Source organism: Echeneis naucrates, chromosome 18, assembly GCF_900963305.1.
Source record: "Echeneis naucrates chromosome 18, fEcheNa1.1, whole genome shotgun sequence".
Taxonomy (NCBI): domain Eukaryota; kingdom Metazoa; phylum Chordata; class Actinopteri; order Carangiformes; family Echeneidae; genus Echeneis; species Echeneis naucrates.
In genome coordinates, this window is record NC_042528.1 from 14717253 (window position 1) to 14737462 (window position 20210).

Here is a 20210-nt window from a genome sequence, read left to right on the forward strand (position 1 = left end):
AGTAATCAAATGAAGCAATTCTCTAAATAAAGACTTCAACACACTTTGAACTTTTCTGGGCTCCTTTTGTTCTATTTATGTCTTTGTCCGTTTGTCCATGTCTGACGTTTGTAACAAACAACCTGCGTGAACATTGTTGTGTCAGGTCCTACACGTCAGGTAGGAAAATTTGATTATGTCATGTTGTGTTGTTGCAAAAGGTTTCTCAAAAGGTTTCTGTGTAGCTACAAAACAACACGTCATTCCTCTAAAGATGTGCTGTTAGAGCGAGTGGCACTGTACCAAGATGGCCACCGTGTAGGCACATCGCTCCAATTGGCAGCAGCAGCCAACGCGGTATCTATGTATATATGTTTATGGTTTGGTTTTTACAATGTAAGGAGTAGAAAGTACATATTTTTTTGTATAAATGTAGGGAGGAAAAGTAAAAATTCGTCAGAAAAATAAATACTCAAGCAAAGTACAGATACCTGAAAAATCTACTTAAGTACATACCAGTACCACAGAGGGCCAGAGGTCTTTGTTTAGAAATCAATTGCAAAGCTACTTGCGGAGATCTGGTTTTGTAAGCTAAAACTAATAGTGTGGTTTCACTTACTTTGAATGTTCAGAAAGACAGCAACTAATCACAGTTCCAGCAAGCAACCATCCCAGGTGCTGAGCACTAACACCAGTGGTGAACTGTGAGCACAACAGCTGAGACTTCACCTCAGCCCTCATATTGCTGAGAAAAGAGATCATTGCGGAAAAAAAGGCACAGTACAATGAATTGAAAGCGTTTGAGAACTGCAATCATTGAATTAACGATTACAAGGATGTAAACAAACAGACCATAACATCAATACAATTACATAAAACTGGAGACCAGTTAGGCTACATTAAATAATAATAAATAAACCCTAGCTAGCCATTCTGCCATTTAACTCAATCGCTACCACTCTGCCCCCTGTTCAGAATCCTGCGCTCTTTTGTTTTTCTTTTGTTTTTGTCCCACCCACTTAAAATCAAGCCATAATTGGCTAATTTTCCCACCACTCTCCAAATCATAACACATAGCTTAGCCTTCCCCGGGATTTGTGAAGTCCTAACCAATTAATGAGCCAGCTATCCACAACGGACCATTCTGATTGGATAACGTGTTTCAGGGCAGCAACCCTTTCATTGCTGATGTGAACTTGACAGTAAACTTAACTTAAGAACATAGATGAGAGAAATTGGCATATATATAAATTTTAATAGCTAGTCATATTTTTTGGTCCAGAATTTTTTAAGGGCCTTCTCTGAAGGCCTAGAAGGCCCTGAAGATTCCCCTCTGGTGCACACTCTCTGCTCCAATCAGAGCCCTGCCTTGCTGTATGCGCTGGGTGCAGAGAAAGGATGAAGAGAGGATTGCTCACTTCTCTTCAGTCTTTGGACGGTAGAACACATCCACAGCTCCAGTGTGGATCAGCATTTGGACTTTACCTTCTGGACCTTTTCCTTTTGCTTATTCATTCCTTTCTGTGCATCCATGAGACAGTAAGTCATCTAGTTTATTATTCAAGTTGCTGTTCTGCTCTAATAAATATGCTGCAGTGTTATATTCTCTCAGTTAAATGTATATTTTCTTTCTTAATTATTGTTGCCTTTAATAGTAATTCCACTGAACTTCACTTCATCACTGAAGATGTTCGAACTAAATAATTTCTGTATAGCTGGGGAATCTGGAGTGCTTATTTATTTATGCCAACATTTAATATTATATCAATATTCAATTCAATATTCAATATTAAATAATTTTGTTCATTGTTTTTTACTTTGCTGATAGATAGTTTCTCTTCATCCGCTCATGTTGACCTTGTCCATTTCATTATGCTGCATTACTGTTGCACTTTGAATTATGTTGTATGTTGACTATGTGTCTTCCATTTATGTCTTGATATAGAAACTACAAATATATGTGAACCAGCAATAAACGAGTGGACCTTGATTCAGAGTGTGTGTGTGTCATCAATAGGACCGCTTACCTTCATTACTACTGTTCTTACCAGACAGCCTGGGGGGATTGCAGTCATAATAACAAACTGTCATCCACAACTTTCATCCATTCTTCACGGTCTCAAGTTGGTAGTCAGAGAACCAACATCCTTTTTCATTTTGAAAAAACTAAAAAGGTCAAGTTGGCAATGATAAGTGCACATTATATCAATAAAATACAACATAACATAAAAGTCATACAGTACAGGCCAAAAATGTGGACACACCTTCTCATTCAAAAGAATAGGAAAGTGTGTCCAAACGTTGAGCCTGTACTGTATGTGAGGGAAAAAAAATCACATTTCCGATTTTCAGATTGGAAAAAGTTGAAAGCCACCAGAGTACAGTAACTGCACAAGAGGTTAAACATAATCTGTACTGTTTCGACACCCCACACTAAAACTCAGAGCACATCATAAAACAGAGTAGGAGTGGATACTCTATTAGAGTTCTTATGAGAACCTGAGGACTCACCTTGCGAATTATCCTTTTAAAAATATGCCACCTCGTGTTAAAGGCAGTAATATCACCACTCCAAATTGTAATGGAATTAGAGATATATTCACCTTCTTGCACATCTAATTTTGTGTTTCCCGTTGCACAGAAGAAAAGCACACATGATGTGTGGTCCTGTGTGACCTGCAGGTGAAGTTAAAGATAGCTGAAGATGCAATATGATAATTGGTTATGACATAACCAGGGGTTTCTTTACAGACACTAGGTGGCAGCAAATATTTTAGTGATGTGGTCAAACTGGCCCATTATTCAAGACAGAAATAAAACATTGCTTATTATTTAACGCTATGATAAGTTTGAATAACATGGCTTTTTTTCCCATTTCTCAACTTTTTACTGTCAAAAATTTGCTGACCTCAAAAGCTGAGATGATAGCTGAGATCAGTCAAATATAATGACAAAGAATTACTCTGACCCTGTGGTCTGTAGATGTTACTTCAAAGGTTGCAGGAACAGAGATTAGCTGTTTGCTTTGAATGCTTTAATATCAGTTTCTCCTATTAGATTTTCATAAAATGACAAAAGCTAAAAGCTTTTAATTAAAAGCTGTAACGGATCTGGGTCTGGTTCTACATTTCCTACATTTGGAACCAGTATGGATCCTGGCCTGAATGACATATGACTCAATGAAAGCAGGAGGTTGTCAGAAGCAGCAGGCTCTTTATTTCTGTTGCTATAGTTCAACAAAGACAGCATTCATGACACACAGAGACAGTTCAGCTACAGAAGCATTCAACACAGACAGAGACTGGAACAAACTGAACACAGGTTTATGGCACTCAATTAGTTTGTACTGGGAATAAATATATTGCTTTAAAACACAACCTCTATCAGGTTCACTGTTGCATTTAAATATCAAATATATTTATTTACTGATGTATTTAGGTTATTGCTAACATCCAACATTAAAGAGAGAATAGTCGGTTCAAAAGTACAAATCTTACAGAAATAACAGTCCACGGTTGGCAGGATATACTGGGACAGGATCCATTGCAAGGCATGCACAGAGATCTGACAGGTGGACGAGGAAGGGAGGCAGGACTAAAGCGGGGTCTCCATCAAATAAGGGGAGCCAGAGGAGGTGTCACTCATACATGCATTCTTCACTGCTACTTTAAATGTCAGGTACAATCCTTTATTTATAGTTAATCCTTTTCAAAGCCACACTACGAGACCAGGTCAATAGACAGGAGAATCACATGCTGCAGCCATCAGCCAGTCAGAAATAAGAGCCAACTCAAATGAACAGAGCTGAGAGTCAGGTGGGACACACACACACACACACACACACACACACACACAGATAGATGTGTTGTATTGTTATTATCTTGTATGACGAGCTGATGATGGATATTGATGCACGTATATATGATAATGACATTCCTCTGGCTGTCCTTTCACCCCACCCTTGTCAGGCTGGAGGCTGAGCCAGTGTTCTGTTGCATTATCTTGCTGCTGAGTGAATTACTCTATCTCCATTAGACCAACGAGACAGCAGGAGGACAGGGTGAGAGGGAGGGGGAAGAGCGATACCACTGAGAGATGTATAAGGAAAGAGAGAGATGATGAAGAGAAGAGGAGAAGAATAGAGGAGGAATGGAAAAGGGGAGAAACAAGCATGGAAAGAATTAGAGGAGGAAATGAAGGATGAAAGAAACGAGGAAAGACAGGAGGGTGGGTGGAGATAAGGTGAAGATGACAGGCAAAGAGGAAGATTAAAAAGATGGAGGAAGGAGAAGCAGAAAGCAGGATGAGAGGCCAGATGATAAAGTGGTGATGGAAGGAGAGGAAAAGATGGAGGAGGAAGAGGAGAACAGAGGAGGAGAGAAAAAGCAATGACATGCGCACACATACCCACCCACACACAAACACAAACACACTGAGGTCATGAGTTTAGATCTGAGAAAACTAATTGTAATTTTTATTTATTTATTTATTTATTTCTTTTTTAAATAAAATGAACCTGGTCATTTAGGTCCAAACACTATTAGAACATATAAAATATCATAATTATCATGCATTGTTTTGGGGTCACAGTATTGCTGCCTGCACAGTTTTTGCCACCAGAGGTCTCCTTACTGAGATGCATGGTTTCATTGTAATCACTCTAATGAGAGAAAGAAGTGAGAACTGCGGTCATCATGCTTTACTTTGAGACAAAATAATCAACTGACTGATCAATGAATTGATTCTCCTGTTTGATACACATTTGCTTCTGTCCTATATCTAACTAATATCATAACTTTATACCTGATATTCTAACACTTATATAGTCAGTTTAACATAGTCATCTCCTTCATGTGTTCTCATCAATGTGACATAAGATCAGATAACATGGTGGCTTCAGAGGTGCTTAATGAGATACAAGTTAGTGAGCTGATGTCCCCTCTACAGCAACTGCTGTCATTCCAGAAACCATGGTGTTGGGACAGAGGTCATTAAATTTGTTTGGAGGTCATGAAGAAGGGACCAGAAAACACTCCCCAGGCATCTAACAGAGATTCATGTAAACAGTGGTGCAGTGTTATGGGCTTTCACGCACACACACTTGAGCACGCACACACACACATGCACACTAAAATGTAGACATGCAGAGAGACAGACATGCATGTAATGACACATGGTTTCTATTATTCCTCCACACTGAGACCAGTTCCTCCACAGCCCTTGTTTCCAGTGAGACACAAACTCACAAAACACAAATAAATAAATACTATAAATGATATAAATAACATAAAAAGCCTGTATGTTAGCGGACAAACAAACATTCAAAGTCAAAAATTTAGGTGGATAAACACAGATGTGATTCAGGGGCTGTGGAGGGATTCCTTCCTTCTCCCTGTCATTTTCAGCTCCTTGCAAGGTGCTCAAAGGTCAGTGCAGCGCTCCTGCTTGCTGTAGTGGTCGAACTGGCTCTTCCAATGCATCATGTAGGAAGACCAGCGGTGAAACTCTACTTTCCACTGACGCTCTGCCTCATCAATGTTGTCTGAGAATAAACAGCCACAGAGCACAGAGATGTAAGAGGAACTTACTCAAATTCAGTCCAATGCTGGTGATATCTCTATTTTAAGTGGTAGAGTTGGCTAGAGGGCTATTTTTATGAAACACCTGCTCTGAGAGTGATGAGGACTTGCATGCTTAAAAATTCAGCTTTAGTTTTCTGATCTATTTGTTAATGAAGTGAAACCACAACAGAGGTTATTGATTGGTTGAACTACAAATAGACACAGTCTCTGTAAAGCCACCCACAAATTTCTGAAGCGTGGGATTGAATCTCAATGTGACCCGCTCTGCCACTGCTGGTGTTGCAAACAAATACTCCTGTTAGCATCGTTAGCATATCTTGCTCAAAGGCTTATTGATATGAACTTCTGAAACCTGGAGGTTTTTGGATGATCACAACAGTCTGAGCAACTCCAGCACATCTTGCTCAAAGGCTGGTCAATATGAATTGCTGAAACCTGGAGGTCTTCTGATGACCACAACAGTCAACAGCAGACATTTTGACAGCCTGTTTTGGTCAGCTTGGTCTCTATCGTTTCTCAAAGTTACACATATTAGAGAGTGTAGCCTATTTGAATGATACAATAACAAGTTTACCAGTGATGTTGAGCAGACGTGGTAAGAAGCGGTTCCAGAAGGCACACATCTGATTCCTAAGACCTTTGTGGATCTTCAGAGCTTCAGTGTTAAGCCCAACATGTTTCTGCTCACTGATGGTGAACAGAGGCCATCGCCTCCTGTTCTCCACTTGCCCGTCATGGTTCACATTGGGATTTCTGACAGCAAACAAAAAAGGACAAAATTAAATATAAAGGTAAAAGTGTGTTTGCTGTTGAATTGATATTTAAAAGGTAACCTTCTCAGGAACTGCATGAATTTTGGAGGAACTATGGCACATGCATGGTAGCTCATTTTCATGAATGAAAATGCCCTGTCCACCATTTAAACCATTTTGCCAGGAGCTGGCTAAAGATACCAGCACTATTTTTGAAATTGTCATTAATTGTTGTTTTGTGGCATTGTAGCTGGGGAAAATGCCAAATGGACTGAAGAATCAGGCCAAATTTTTTTTTACAAAATAATCTTTGCTTCAGTCAAGCCAAAACTATCACACTGAAGTGGCTACAAGCAAATCCACAATTAAAGGAAGGACATGACAGCAGTAATTAGTGAAATATATAAGATAGAAAAACTGACCTTGAGACTACATACTGAATGATGTACAAATTACTGGGATACAGATAACTCATATACCAAAGAGCGTAATCCATCACATCACTAACCCTAACCCTATGTAGATGAAAAATATTGCACTGATGTACAACCCTAGAACAACCTTCTTCCTTCTCTCTTATTCCCTCTGTCTGAAAAACAATTAAAATAAAGATAAAAAAAAAAAGGATCAAAGTGAATAAAATCTGATTCCAGACACTATCAAAATAAAAGGCAGCTGAATCAACAGCCCAACAGACAAAGATACTTATTCATAGTGACTCCAACCTGTCTGTTACATAACGCTTAAATTAAAGATCGGGTCATTTCTGTCTCACCCAGTTCGCGCAAAGTTGGCCCAGTATCTCATCATACGTCGACTGAGTTTCTCCTCATCCTGGGTATAATTGAGTCTTTTCTCCAGTGGCAGGCCAAACACAAACTCGATTTCGTAGCCATGTATCACACCCATCCACTCTGGCCACGCCAGGTTGGAGGCTCTGTGGTCGAACAGGTACAGGTAGACCCCACCTGGAGGAGGAGAGCTTCAGCAGTTACAGCATTTTTGCTAAATGATTTTAAGTGACCCCCCTTTTCAGATGTTGATTTGATGACCTTGCCAAGCAAACTTGCAGCTCACTAATGCTAAAATTGTTGATGAGCTTTTATTATTTATTTGAGGACTTCAATCCCAAATCCTCTTAGTTTTTTCCTTCACCATCTAGACATGGTAGAAAAAGAATGATCAAAGTCTCTCCTTCCTGATCTACAGCAAATAATGACCACAACTCGATGTTACAGTGCATCTTAAAGTTGATTAATAAAGTATTTCTAATTCCGAAGTCAACCTTTTGGCCGAAAAACCTCTAAAAAAACATTAACACAATTTCACCTTGTGAGTTTCCTCCACTGTTCATTATCCCAGCTCCCCCTATGCTGGCCTTCAATGTGGCATGCTGAGCATAGGCACGGGCAAAGTGTGCCAGGGGGCAGATAACGTTGTGGTCACCCACAATGTCATCCATGGCATCCCGGTTCTTCACACCGTTGTTCTCGTCCATCCAGTCAGTGTACTGCAACACTACTGCCTCCAGACCAATGTCGTTAGCATGTGGGACGCTGAGCTTGACACCTGGCAGGTGAATAGTAAAGGATAAACTGTCCCATAGTTTTGAATGGAGAAATCTTCTATCTGCTTCAACACACAAGGATTATGAACAAAGAATAACCCTTCACCTTCCAGGAAGTCCTCTCTGGAGATCAGGCTATCATTGTCTTTGCTGAAGCCTGGTGCTCCATACAACAGAAAGTAGGAGCCCTCATCCTGGTTGACTCCAAGGAGGATCTGAGTGTCTTTGAAGTTGCCTGAGTTAACCATGGCCTCAGGAGAGTCAGGTAGAACCTCACCATCAACAACAGGTACAAATGAGAACCGGAAGAGGGCTGACCATGGCAGTACCTGGTCAGAGTAGGAAGACAAATGTGGGTCTGATTTGAGTGACTGAAAAAGACCTGACATTTAAACAAATTATGTTATCATTCAGATGGACTAAAAATTCTATTTTGATTCCCAAGCACGGAGCTACAGCGATGTGAGTAATACTGCTATCTGTAGTTTTCCTGATTTGATATCCAACAGCTCATCTCTTCTCATCTCTGAATCTCTCAGAGCTAGCTTCTATAGTTTCATCATCTAAACCATCAACCTGTCTATTCGACCCAGTACCAACTAACCTCTTTAAAGAGATTTTCTATTTAGCTGTTCATTCTACATCTGATCAATTTGATATTATCTTTGGGTTAAGAGTTTGGTCTAGACCTGCTCTATATATAAAGTGCCTTGATGTTTTGTTATGATTTGGCGCTATATAAATAAATCTGATTTGATTAGATTTGAGCTCTTGGCTGAATCAGTATTACCTGCCATTCCTGGTCAATGAGCTCCTGTGGAGTTTTGCCACGTAGACAGTCTACCAGCTCAGTGTCATTACCACCATTACAGCCAACCAGCTTCCCTAGCAGTGTAGCCCGTCTGCGTGCCTCAGCAGGGCTGACTGAAGCCCAGGGGCAGTTGGGGACCCCACTCTGAAGGATAGCTCTGGTAAAGGTAGGCCGACTGTCTGGAGACAAAAGGTGGAATCCTACTGAAGCACCACCAGCACTTTCACCAAAGATAGTCACCTGTTGAACAGGTAGAAAGAGCAAGTAGAATTAGCTCACATTTGAAACCGTGTTTAGATACTGCCAATAAAGTAGTGCTTCACTGACCTGTTTGGCGTTTCCACCAAAGAAATGGATGTTGTCTTGCACCCACTGTAAAGCCATCCTCTGGTCCAAGAGACCTACATTGCCAGGGGCCTCAGGGGAACCATGAAGAGCAAGGAAGCCAAAGGCTCCAATTCGGTAGTTCATGGAAACCACAATGACTGTCTCACTGTGAGCGAGGTAACGACCGTCATACACATCCAGAGAGGAAGCGCCACTGTAGAACCCTGCAGGGATTAAAAACATAATAAAAACAAGTGCATCAAAGTCTACAAAACACAGACACATTGTAGTGTAACAACTATCATCACTGTAATTATGACTCAGCAATAGTTTTCAAATTAGTCTTTCAAACTCAATTATATGGACATTGAAAGAAGAAACTGATTAAACTGTGTCAGATTCATACACTCATTGTTGAGTTCAACATTAATTAATTTTATCAAATCTGTCATGTAATGTAGTTGTGAACTGATTGGGTCTTTCATAAAAACACATACAATCTGAATGTAATCGAATGTAGGTGTTACTTGTAATTAAAAAAGTTGTGTTTATTTTTTATCAACCTCAAGCCTGGAGTCTGAGAAGAATCTGGAAATTGTGGCCAAGTACCTCCGCCATAAATCCACACCATAACGGTGATATTGTGTGGTCTAGATGTGGAGGGCACCCACACATTGAGATACAGGCAATCTTCACTCATCTCCCTGTTGGGATTCCACATCTCACTGCCCTGGAAGCCAGGGAATGATGTGTCTACAAACTGGTAGCAGGCATTAGGGTAGGAGTTGGCATCGTAAATCCCTGTCCATGGTCGCTTTGGCTCTGCATTGCGGAAACGCCTCTTCCCCACCGGTGGCTCAGCGAAGGGTATGCCCAGGAAAGCAGTGACATAACTTCTGTCTGGCACCGGCAGGCGGACACCGCGGACTCGACCAGTGCGTGTCTGGACCACAAGGTCTGCATCACTCTGTGTGGAGCAGGTGGGGAAGAGGAGTGACAGTATGAAAAATAGGGAGAGGAGAAGAAGAGCTGAGGTCTGCATGATGGAGGCAAAGAGGAAGTTATGGCTGGAGCAGTGGTGGTGATTCCCTCTCTGGTCAGGGAGTGCTGGCTCTGCTCTGCTTCCCTCAGATCTACAGACAGAAAGAGAGGAAGACAGAGAGTGATGTGATTATACAGAGTGATGAACAATGGACTGTAAAGGGAGTGGGAAAACAGATGAAATAGGAAATTTGCTCTCACAAAAGATAGAGATTATTTTGAACAATTGTTAACCTTCAGGGTTGAAAAATGAAACTAACTCTGCTTCTGAACTGCCACAAACCCAAGTTACCTCTAATCACCAAAATCTTGTTAATCCCCATGGGAATGAAAACTTATTACCTCCACCATTCTACCTTTACAACCTTGATGTGTTGATAGAAACTCTTACAAACAATGTCACAGGAAAGGATTTTGTAGGAGTGTAGGAGTAACATGTCATAGTCATATGTTCAAAGAATCCTGGAGCCAATCCCAGCTCACATTGGGCAGGGGCAGGGTACATCCCGGACAGGTTGCCAGTCCACCGCAAGGACAACATACAGAGACAGACAAAGATGTAAAACTAAACTCACACTCAGACTTAAGGACAACTTATAGTCACCAAATAACCTATACATGCATGTCTTTGGATGGTGGGACGAAACCGGAGTAGCCAGAGGAAAGCCATGCAAGCACGGGGAGAACATGCAAACTCTGCTCAGAAAAGCCACAGGCCTGGGAAGAACCAAACCCGTGGCACATGGCGCTAACCACTATTCCGCTTTGCTGCCCAAATGTGATGGTAAATGGGGGTAAACACACACACTCATAATTCAGTATTATATCTGGTAAATTAGTGTTAAGCATCTTAAATTATCATGGCTCAGAACAGCTACCCTGAAGACAAATGTTACATTTTAGAAATTTGAGCATTCTTAAAAGCACATAAACAAAAGGTATTATTTGAACTGTAGTTCCAATTCAGGATACTGAAAGGACTGGAACCTACATTTCCCACAACAGACCATCCCCCACATCCTCTTGTCTGTGATATATTTGTGGTAACTGTGCTATGACATCATTTGAGTTGTTTCCTCTGACTACAGAAACTGTTTTTTCCATTTGCAAACATGTCCTTGTGAGGATTGGCTGCAGCTGCAACACTATTATTATTCTATTTACATCATTAATTACATGTAAAAACTTAGAAGATTAAAAGATTAAAAGTCAGACGTCAGACGTCAGACCGTCAGCCTTGAGGAGTCTGGATAGAGCCTTATCCTCTTAAATAGAACCTAAATGTTGATAATATTTGAGCTATCAAGATAACCAGCTGCAAAATATCAGAAAACAATAGCTCAATAGACTGTGCCATGTTTACTGTCATGTTTATAGACACAAAATGTTTTGGAGATCTGTGTTACTCATACAAAATAAGTCTCAGAAATTAAGTGTATGGGAACAAAGGAGAACACAACCCATTAAAAAGATTGACAATACTGATACCATCATTTTTTCTTTGTTCGTGTGAGTGTTGCCTGCATGAGGCTGAGAGGTGACATCACCAAAATAGACTCTCTGTGTACAACTGAGGGACTCAGAAATAGTATCTACACACACTCACTCTCTCTCACATACACACACAAACAGCTTAGACTTATCCCTTACACTAACACTAAGATAATCCTGTCACTGTGACAACCTTGCATTACAAAACATAAACAGTGACCTCTAACCTAACAGGTGGAAGACAGCTGTTTTCACACATTGTTGCATGTTTACAAAAAACAGTTGCACACATGCAATTCATATACTGTATATATTTTGTATATGTTGTTTAACTTGTATATACTGCATTGTGTGAGTGCCCTGATTAACCATAACATTATCATCAGTACCAGGTGAAGTGTATAACATTCTTTACTTGGCTACAGTGACACCTGTCACTTGGAGGGATATATTAGGTAGCAAGTGAAGTATTAGTAATGAAGTTGAAGTTTTGAAGCAGGATAAAAGGTCAAATGTGAGGCAATGAGTAATTCTGATCAAAGGTCAGAACATCTTAACCCTGCAGACGTGTGGGCTGTACCTAGTCTGGGGAAGTAAGTTTACTGAACCAGGGGCAGGAACGTGGGTGGCCAAACGACTGATTAAGAAGCACAGAAAAAGGGACATTTTTCCTTATCATTAGTCATGGCATAGCTTGGGGAGCCTGGTCCTCTGTGGTTGAGTGGAACATGGGGCCGGCAGCCTGGGACCCTATGGCGGACAGTTTGGTTGGGTACCACGGCTCTTCTGTCTCCTTGTGCCTGGCCATTGTCTCCTGCCACTGTGTGGTGATGGGTCCATGGCAGCTCCCTGCCTCTGCCTCAGACAGAGGACAGCCTCTGTCTGTCCAATGCTGGCTGGTGTGTGATGGCTCACTACTTCCTCTCTCCCTGCTGTGGGGGGTCAAGGGCTCCTCCCTGTGCTTGAGAGGTTTCCTACTCCTGCGGTCTCCTTGGTCCGTGTGCATCAGGGGCACAAGTCTGGGACTGCGACCCCCTGCCCCTGCAGCCCTTCCCTCTTCAGGCACTTTGCTGGTGTCCGTCTGTGGGGGCATTGCTTGGGCTCCCGGTGGCTCAGTTGGTGGGGCGCCTCCAGCTCGTCCGGTGGATGGGAGATGGGGTTCAGGTGAGATGTTGATGGCGGGTGTGGATGGCTGGGTGGTGGATTGGCAATGTTGGAGGGTATGGGACCCTCCTGCCCTGCTCTGGCACGTGCTTGAGAGAGAGAGCCACCACAGCCACATGGCACACTGCATCCCCCAGGGTTACAGTTGGGCGATGACAAGCACTGCTGGACTGGGCTTGGTACCTCATGCACTCCTACTCTATGGTTAGACAATAGGACACCACTGCAGGTTGAGCAGAAACAAGATTGATGGTACAAAATCCTCACAATGGTACAAGCTACAAATCTTCATCATGACTTCATTCTGTCTCCAATATCTGGAGGTCTCTAAGTTTTCAGTTGAAACACACCCACTGAACACTTTCTTCGTACCTGCAGCAGACAGACATGTGGCTCTGTGTCTGCTACTAACAGTAAGTTGCTGGCTCATGTGTTACCAATGTCACAATTGAATTTTAGTCAAGTCAAGCAATACTGGGCCTATATAATTAGGCCCAGTACATAATTGGACCAGTGTATTGTGTGGGTCTCCAGATGTGAACAGTATAGTTTCTATTTTTGTCTGTGTACAGACCTCAGTTCACAGTAATGACAGCAAGAAGCTGCACAAACTCACTACTTGACTGATATTTGTAACTGCCCTAAAATAAAGTTAGCTGTGCTTGTATGTTTGATTGTGAACAAAATGACACACAGTTTCATAAAAGTGACACAAAAATTATATTATAGAAATTTATATTTCAAGAGAAGTGTAGAGTGAGACATTAAGAGGAGGAGATGTGACTGGTTGGGAGAAAGTGTGTCACTTCTCAAATTAGACTGAGGAATTTGTGTATGAAGTTCACAGGAGGATTGGTTTCATTGGGGGTGGGGTCATGTCATCTGTCTCTTCTGATAAAACACTGGACACAGAGCTGGTGTAATATAGAGTAATATAGAAGTAAAATGTATGGAATGGAATGGAATATACAGTTCGGTGTTCATAAGTAAACAATCAATTATTTTCGAATGGACATAAGCCTCTCTGGTGACTCTCTGATAAGGTTTTGCTGAGGAAGTGTATGGGGTCATATAATAGATAGAATATAGAAATGATTAATCACATCAACAAGTCTAAAGCCAGTCAAGGTCACAAATCAGAACAGGATTTTGGATTTTAAAGGCTCCAGTAATATCATGTCTGACTATGGTAATGATGCAGCAAACTGATTACTTAAACTTGAAAGGTTCAAAATAGCTGACACTTAATGTGCAGGCTAACAAAAAATGTTCATGATCTTGATCATCTTCTGACATGTCAGGATTTGTTCAAGGGCTGAACACACATTTGAAAATTCCATATTTCCTCCAATGTTTTATTTAAAGTGTGATATTCATAAGAAGATATATTTGTGGGGTCAAGAAGCAAAACTCATCTCAGTATCGATTAAATCTCTCTCTGGCTTCTCGCTGCAGCTCTGTTCAACAAAAAACCAAAAATCAATGGTTTCTGAATGATCCTAAAAAATAGAGAGAAATTAAGCAGTCAGAGACGCTAAAATCCTGTTGGATGGTGGGCTTGGTTTGGGGTGTGGCTGTGGGCAGGGTCTCATTTGTTGTGATGTCACAAAGTTCCATAAATCCTAATAGCTTGTCTTAAAGCTCAGTTTATGAAAATATGCTGAGAGCATTTCTTTGTGGATTGAGCAGGTTAACAACAATGGACTTTTAACATCTTTGAGTTCCACACTTTTAACTGGACAAACCCTCTAATCAAACCTCTGTTCTGAAACATTTAGTAGTCCATTATCATAGTCGCAGATACCTGTTATTTATTAACATGCAACACATGCACACAGTCTAATTAAGTGTATCACATACAGTGCCCAGGATCAGTGTAACATATCTGCTCTGACAGACTTACAGCAGTGGGCCCACTGGGACTTTTTCGTTTTGCACTTTAGTCATCTAATGTTTCACAAAATACACTTAAATGACATAAACACACACCTAGCCTTTTTAACATGTGAAAACACCATGAGGAGGATTCAAAGGTAGTGAAGGTAGTGACTAGGGCATAAAGTGGGACAGACTAGAATAGACTGGAATATGAGAGCAAACAAAACAAGGCTTTAAATGGTGTCTGACATGAGACCATGTGTCTGAAGCTCAGGATAGATAACAGACAATAAACACAGATTTGATTCTGGGTTTTTCAGAGTGCTGTAGTACATTAACGTGGAGAACCATTGAGACATACATCAAGAATTTATCCAGGACAGGACAGACAGAAGATACGGAGAAACAAGGAGGTTGGGAAGAGAATGTAAAGAGAAATTGTGCCAGATTACAGAGTCTGATGGAGATCAGCCCATTTACTCTTGCTAATCATGAGTAAAGTGGAATCACAGAGCCATGACACTTGCATGCTCACGGCCCTCCTGAGGAATCTAAGGGGTCTCATATCCTGTATACATGCCTCTGTGAAACACACACCATTACACAGATAGGAGTGTTGATCTCTCAGGTGGGTCAGTTGGAGTGAATTAGGCCTAAGAGTAGAGAAGAAAGAGGAGGGAGTCTAGTCCAGTCTGCCCAAATTTCTGTAGAAGAGGGTTACTGCATCCCAGAAACTTGACTATATTCATACAGAGACAGGTAGTTCATACAACTCTAAACCCCTTCCGTTACCACAGCAACAGCCATATGTGACATCATGAGGCAAGGCCCTAAACCCCAGAGCTTTCTTCATGATCCCCAGGGACTTCATTCAGAAAGGGCAAAGGTGTTAACTCCCTGGGATGTCACCACTCGTTTGTGAACTAAAGTTTTGATTTGTTTAGTTAGTTGTTTTAAACATTTTTGGAGAGGAAGGGGGAACTAAGGAGGAGGGGTAGATCTGACCTACTCTGTTCTCTATTTTACTGTCACCTTTCTCTGAAATTGCAAGGATAAGCAGTGTAAATAATGGATGGATGTTTCGGTGGACTTCTCATGAGGTGGAAAGCTAATTAAATTTCCACACATCTTTATTTCCTGTGGCTCAGGAATGAATGACTACTTTTTAAAAGTTTTTGGCATAGTCGCTCGCGCTGTTGCCCCACAGTAAGAAGGCTGTGGGTTCGGTTCCAGGCCTGGGGCCATTCTGTGTGGAGTTTGCCAGGTACGTCATCCAAAGACATGCATGTGTGGTGAATTGGTGACTAAATTGTTTTGTAAGTGTGAGTGGTTGTTTGTCTCTGTCTGACTGGCGACCTCTCCAGGGTGTACCCCCCCAGCCCAGTGTGAGCTAGGATTGGCTTTCGTGACCCTGCAACCTGGAAACGGATAAGAGGATTTGAAGATGTATGAATTAATAAAAGAAAAAAAAATGTATAAATTAGGACAGAATATGAATCTGCAAGGTGGAGTAGGAAGAAGCAGAAAAAAATCTGGATAATTTTAAATTCTTATTTGGATTAAAGCTATTTTAAATGTGAATATTCTGGTTTAGTAAATTGCAAATTTAAATTAGGACATTTAAATTTGACATTATGAGTGCACCAAAAATAGAATCCTGAAGTAATCCACCCACGAGTTCATTAGTTCAAAGAACAGTTATTAATGCAGAAATTAAGTGAACAACTGTTATAATAATAGTAACTCAATAACACAGTAAAGTGTGCGTGTGTGTATGTGTATGTATGGTAAACAACTTGTTTGGAGATGCAACAATAGTTATATTTACATGTGTAAAATTTCTTCAATGTGATTACAATTCGGATTAGAGCTTTACTGTTTACATAGACCCTAACAAAATTGATAGGGTCATGACGTGTGTTTACATGCATCTCATGTACAAGTGGAAATTCGTTATGATAATAACGTAATAAACATGCGCAATTAAGATCATTTCTACCCAAACTTTGGAATAATTGTTAACATGCACGCCAATCGGATCAACAATTGGCAAAACCCACCCATCTTGATCGGAAGGAAACTTTGATCAGGTCAGAATCTTCCAATTGGCGTGTTTACATGAGGCATTTCTACTCCGATCAGGCTTTTAATCCGATTACTTCTATGTAAACATATCTAATGTTGATGATTTATTTTTCATGCAGCTTGAACTGAATCACAACACACAGGTAAAATGTAAAAATTCAGCTTTATTACTAAGGGTTAGGTTTAAAAAAAATATAAATAAAAGTTATCACAGGTGGCAGCACAGCAACATAATGGTAAGAAGGTTGTGGGTTGTGGGTTCAGCCTAAGGCCTTTCTGTGCAAAGTTTGCATGCCTGCTTGGATTTCCTTTAAGTGTTCCAGTTTCCACCCACTGTCCAAAGATGTGTATGTTTAGGTTGATAGGTGACTCTAAATTGTCTGTAGCTCTGAGTATGAGTGGCTGTTCGACTGTCTGTCTTTGCGTGTTGGCCCTGCAATGGACTGGCGACCTGTCCAGGATATAATCCTCCCTTGCCAAATGTATGATGGGATTGGCTAAAGCACCCCCCGTGACCCGGAAACAGAAAAGTGGTAGAAGATGAATGAATGAATATCACTCACACGCACACACACAGGAAATTTGATTAATGTAATGTGATTACACTCTGAAAGTCCTTCTTCTGAGGATGAAGAATGTGCACATCTGCTGCCAAAGTGCATTTACTGTTATTACTTAAGAAGGTATTAAATTCAGACTCCAGAGAGCTGCAGTTGCAAGGAGAGATGAAGAAGAGTCTCTGTGGTTAACACACACACACACACACATACTCCTTGACAGCAGCCATGGTTATACAACATACCCCCCCGCCCCCCCCCCCCCCCCCCCCCCCCACACACACACACACACACATACACATTTCTCAGTTTAATCAAATAATGACACTTTCTAGATCAAATACAATGTTATTCATAAAGCTATGGGATGATGATGCTGAGTAAGCCAATTACAGCACAGAGTAGACAGATGTGTTGGGAAGGCCTCAGATTTATCACAAGTCCCACCTTAGGTAGTGTGTTTGTATGACAGCAAGAAAGAGAAAGAGCAAAAGTAAAGGTGTGCGACATGAGGAATGCAACAGCACAACAGCATCATCACACAATATTTGTTCCAGCTCCATAATTGTTCTCTCCTGCCTCCTCCTTCTCATCCATCTTCCTGTTCTGCTATGAATTTCTCAATTTTCGCATTTTAATGCCCTATTATGTATTAATAAAAACACACTTACCCGGGCTATTACTCTTCTTAGAAGCTTTGCACACTAAACAGAGTAGTTTCAGGTTTTAATACAATTACATAAAAAAAAAATCATCCTTAGCGTCGACATTTAGCCGAAAACACAGCCTGTTCCTACAGAACGTGACGTGATGTCTTGACATGCTACGCGAGGTATTCAGGATGGTAAATATAGATAGGAACCTTATATTGTTAGTTTGTGAAACGGAATGTGGTCTGGTTGAGAACCGCACGAACAGCAAGCGGACAAGCTGACCTGGCACCGGTTCTGAGGGGCCAGACAAATGACCAGTAACCATGACTACCGAAGGAAGATTAAAAGGCATCACTTCAGCCGAGCACGAGATAAACAGCAAACGAGTTGATTACATCACGAGGCTCACAGATCTGCAGCCGCCTGTGCGAACAAAATGAGCAGAGATTCACAGAGCCTTTGTTAAACACAGTAAAATTGGCCAGTGTTTCTGTCCTACCTGATCACTCCGGACTTATCCCCTCCTTACCTAGCTTTGCTGTGGCAAACAACGACACCAGGGTGGGGCTTGGCAGGAGACAGTGAACGTTTTCCCAAAGACGAGGCGCCCGGCCGGCTGTCCGAGACTAAACGTCAAATCTGCATTCAACCGGCAACGCGTCCACTGCACATTCACTCCGCCGACAGTCATGAAGTGACAGTAGGGGGAGACTGCTGCAATAAGTACTGCTTGTAAACATGGCACAGCACAACTCCTCTCGCGAGAACAGGTGTAACGTTCTTGTCAGAATGAAAATTTACTCATGGTGCCAAATTTCAGAGAAAAGAGAAACCACTGCACAGTGACACAAATGTTTCTACTACAGGACAAAAGGACCGAGCAAGACAGAGGTGGGAGATACTGCCACAACTAGAGACAGACAGACAGACAGACTGAGATAGATATAATTATAGATAAAGGACAAACATTAATACCTCACTAAATGTCTTTTAAGACCAGAAATAAACGAGGTTGTAATTGGGTTACAGCATTGTAAAAGTAACTAGTCACCAGGCCAGGGGAAGTATTTATTTATTTATTAGCCAGTAATAACAAATTTTACTCTACCTGAGTCAATCATCACTTTTCCTTAAGCCATTCAGTGGTGATACTGATGTATTTTCAGTCATTTTCCTGCTGCAGGACCCAAGTGCCTGTCAGCTTGAGGTGGCAAACAGATGGCCAGAGATTCTCTTTCAGGAGTTTTTGGGTGACAGGAGAACATGGTTCCATTTACCACAGCAAATCTTCCAGTTCCTGAAGCAGTAAAACAGACCCAGACCATCACACTACCACCAGCATATTTTACTTTTGGTACAATGTTCCTTGGGCAGCACGGCAGCGTAGTGGTTAGCACTGTCATTCCACAATAAGAAAGTTGTGGGTTCAGTTCTGTGTGGAATGTCATTTCTGTGTGTAATTTGCATGTTCTCCCCGTGTCTGTGTGGGTTTCCTCCCACCATCCAAAGACATGCATGTCTAGGTTAACTGGTGACTCTAAATTGACCATAGGTGTGAATGCGAGCATGAGTGGTTCGTCTTTGTGTGCTGGCCCTGTGATGGAATGGCAACTGTCCAGGGTGTACCCTGCCCCTGGGATTGGCTCCAGGTCGCAGGGCTGACCTGGAAACAGAAAAAGCGGTAGATTGATGGATGATGTTCCTTTTTTTTAAGGCTGTTACTTTTACACCAGATGTAACAGGACACATACCATCCAAAAAGGTAAACTTTTGTCTCATCAGTCTACAGAGTATTTTCCTAAAAGTCTTGGGGCTCACCAAGATGTTTTCTGGTAAAACTGAGACAGACCTTTATGTTCTTTTTACTCAACAATGGTTTTCATCTTGGACTCAATACAGGTAATTTTTGCCCAGTCTCTTTCTTATGGGGGAGTCATGAACACTGACATTTACTGAGGGAAGTGAGACCTGCAGTTCTTTGGATGTTGTTGTGGGGTCTTTTGTGATCTCATGGATGAGTCATTACTGCGCTCTTGGGGTAATTTTGGTCAATTTTTTGGTTAACCACTGGATAATGGCTCTCACTGTGGTTCGCTGGAGTCCCTAAGCTTTAGAAGTGGCTTTACAACATTTTCTATCCTGATAGATCTCAATGACTTTGTTTTTCATTTGTTCCTGATTTTTTCTGGCTTGCAGCAAACTGTCTGGCTTTTGATGACGTTTTGGTCTACTCCGTTTTGTCAGGCAGGTCCTATTTAAGTGATTTCTTGATTGAGAACAGGTGGGGCAGTAATCAGGCGTGGGTGTGGCTAGAGAATTTGAA

General features: G+C 41.4%; 1 protein-coding gene across 1 annotated transcript; it reads right to left on the bottom strand.

Annotated features, from left to right (window-relative positions):
- Positions 1-3180: 3180 nt before the first annotated feature.
- ache (acetylcholinesterase (Yt blood group)) lies at positions 3181-18561 on the bottom strand. The gene is made up of 9 exons (XM_029526790.1): positions 18417-18561; positions 9628-10151; positions 9019-9242; positions 8671-8931; positions 7987-8209; positions 7643-7882; positions 7089-7281; positions 6136-6314; positions 3181-5521 (listed from the first exon to the last, which is right to left on the bottom strand). Exons 2-9 carry the CDS (start codon positions 10058-10060, stop codon positions 5400-5402), a joined length of 1875 nt encoding a protein of 624 aa, XP_029382650.1. The 5' UTR covers positions 10061-10151; positions 18417-18561; the 3' UTR covers positions 3181-5399.
- Between the last annotated feature and the right edge of the window lie 1649 nt (positions 18562-20210).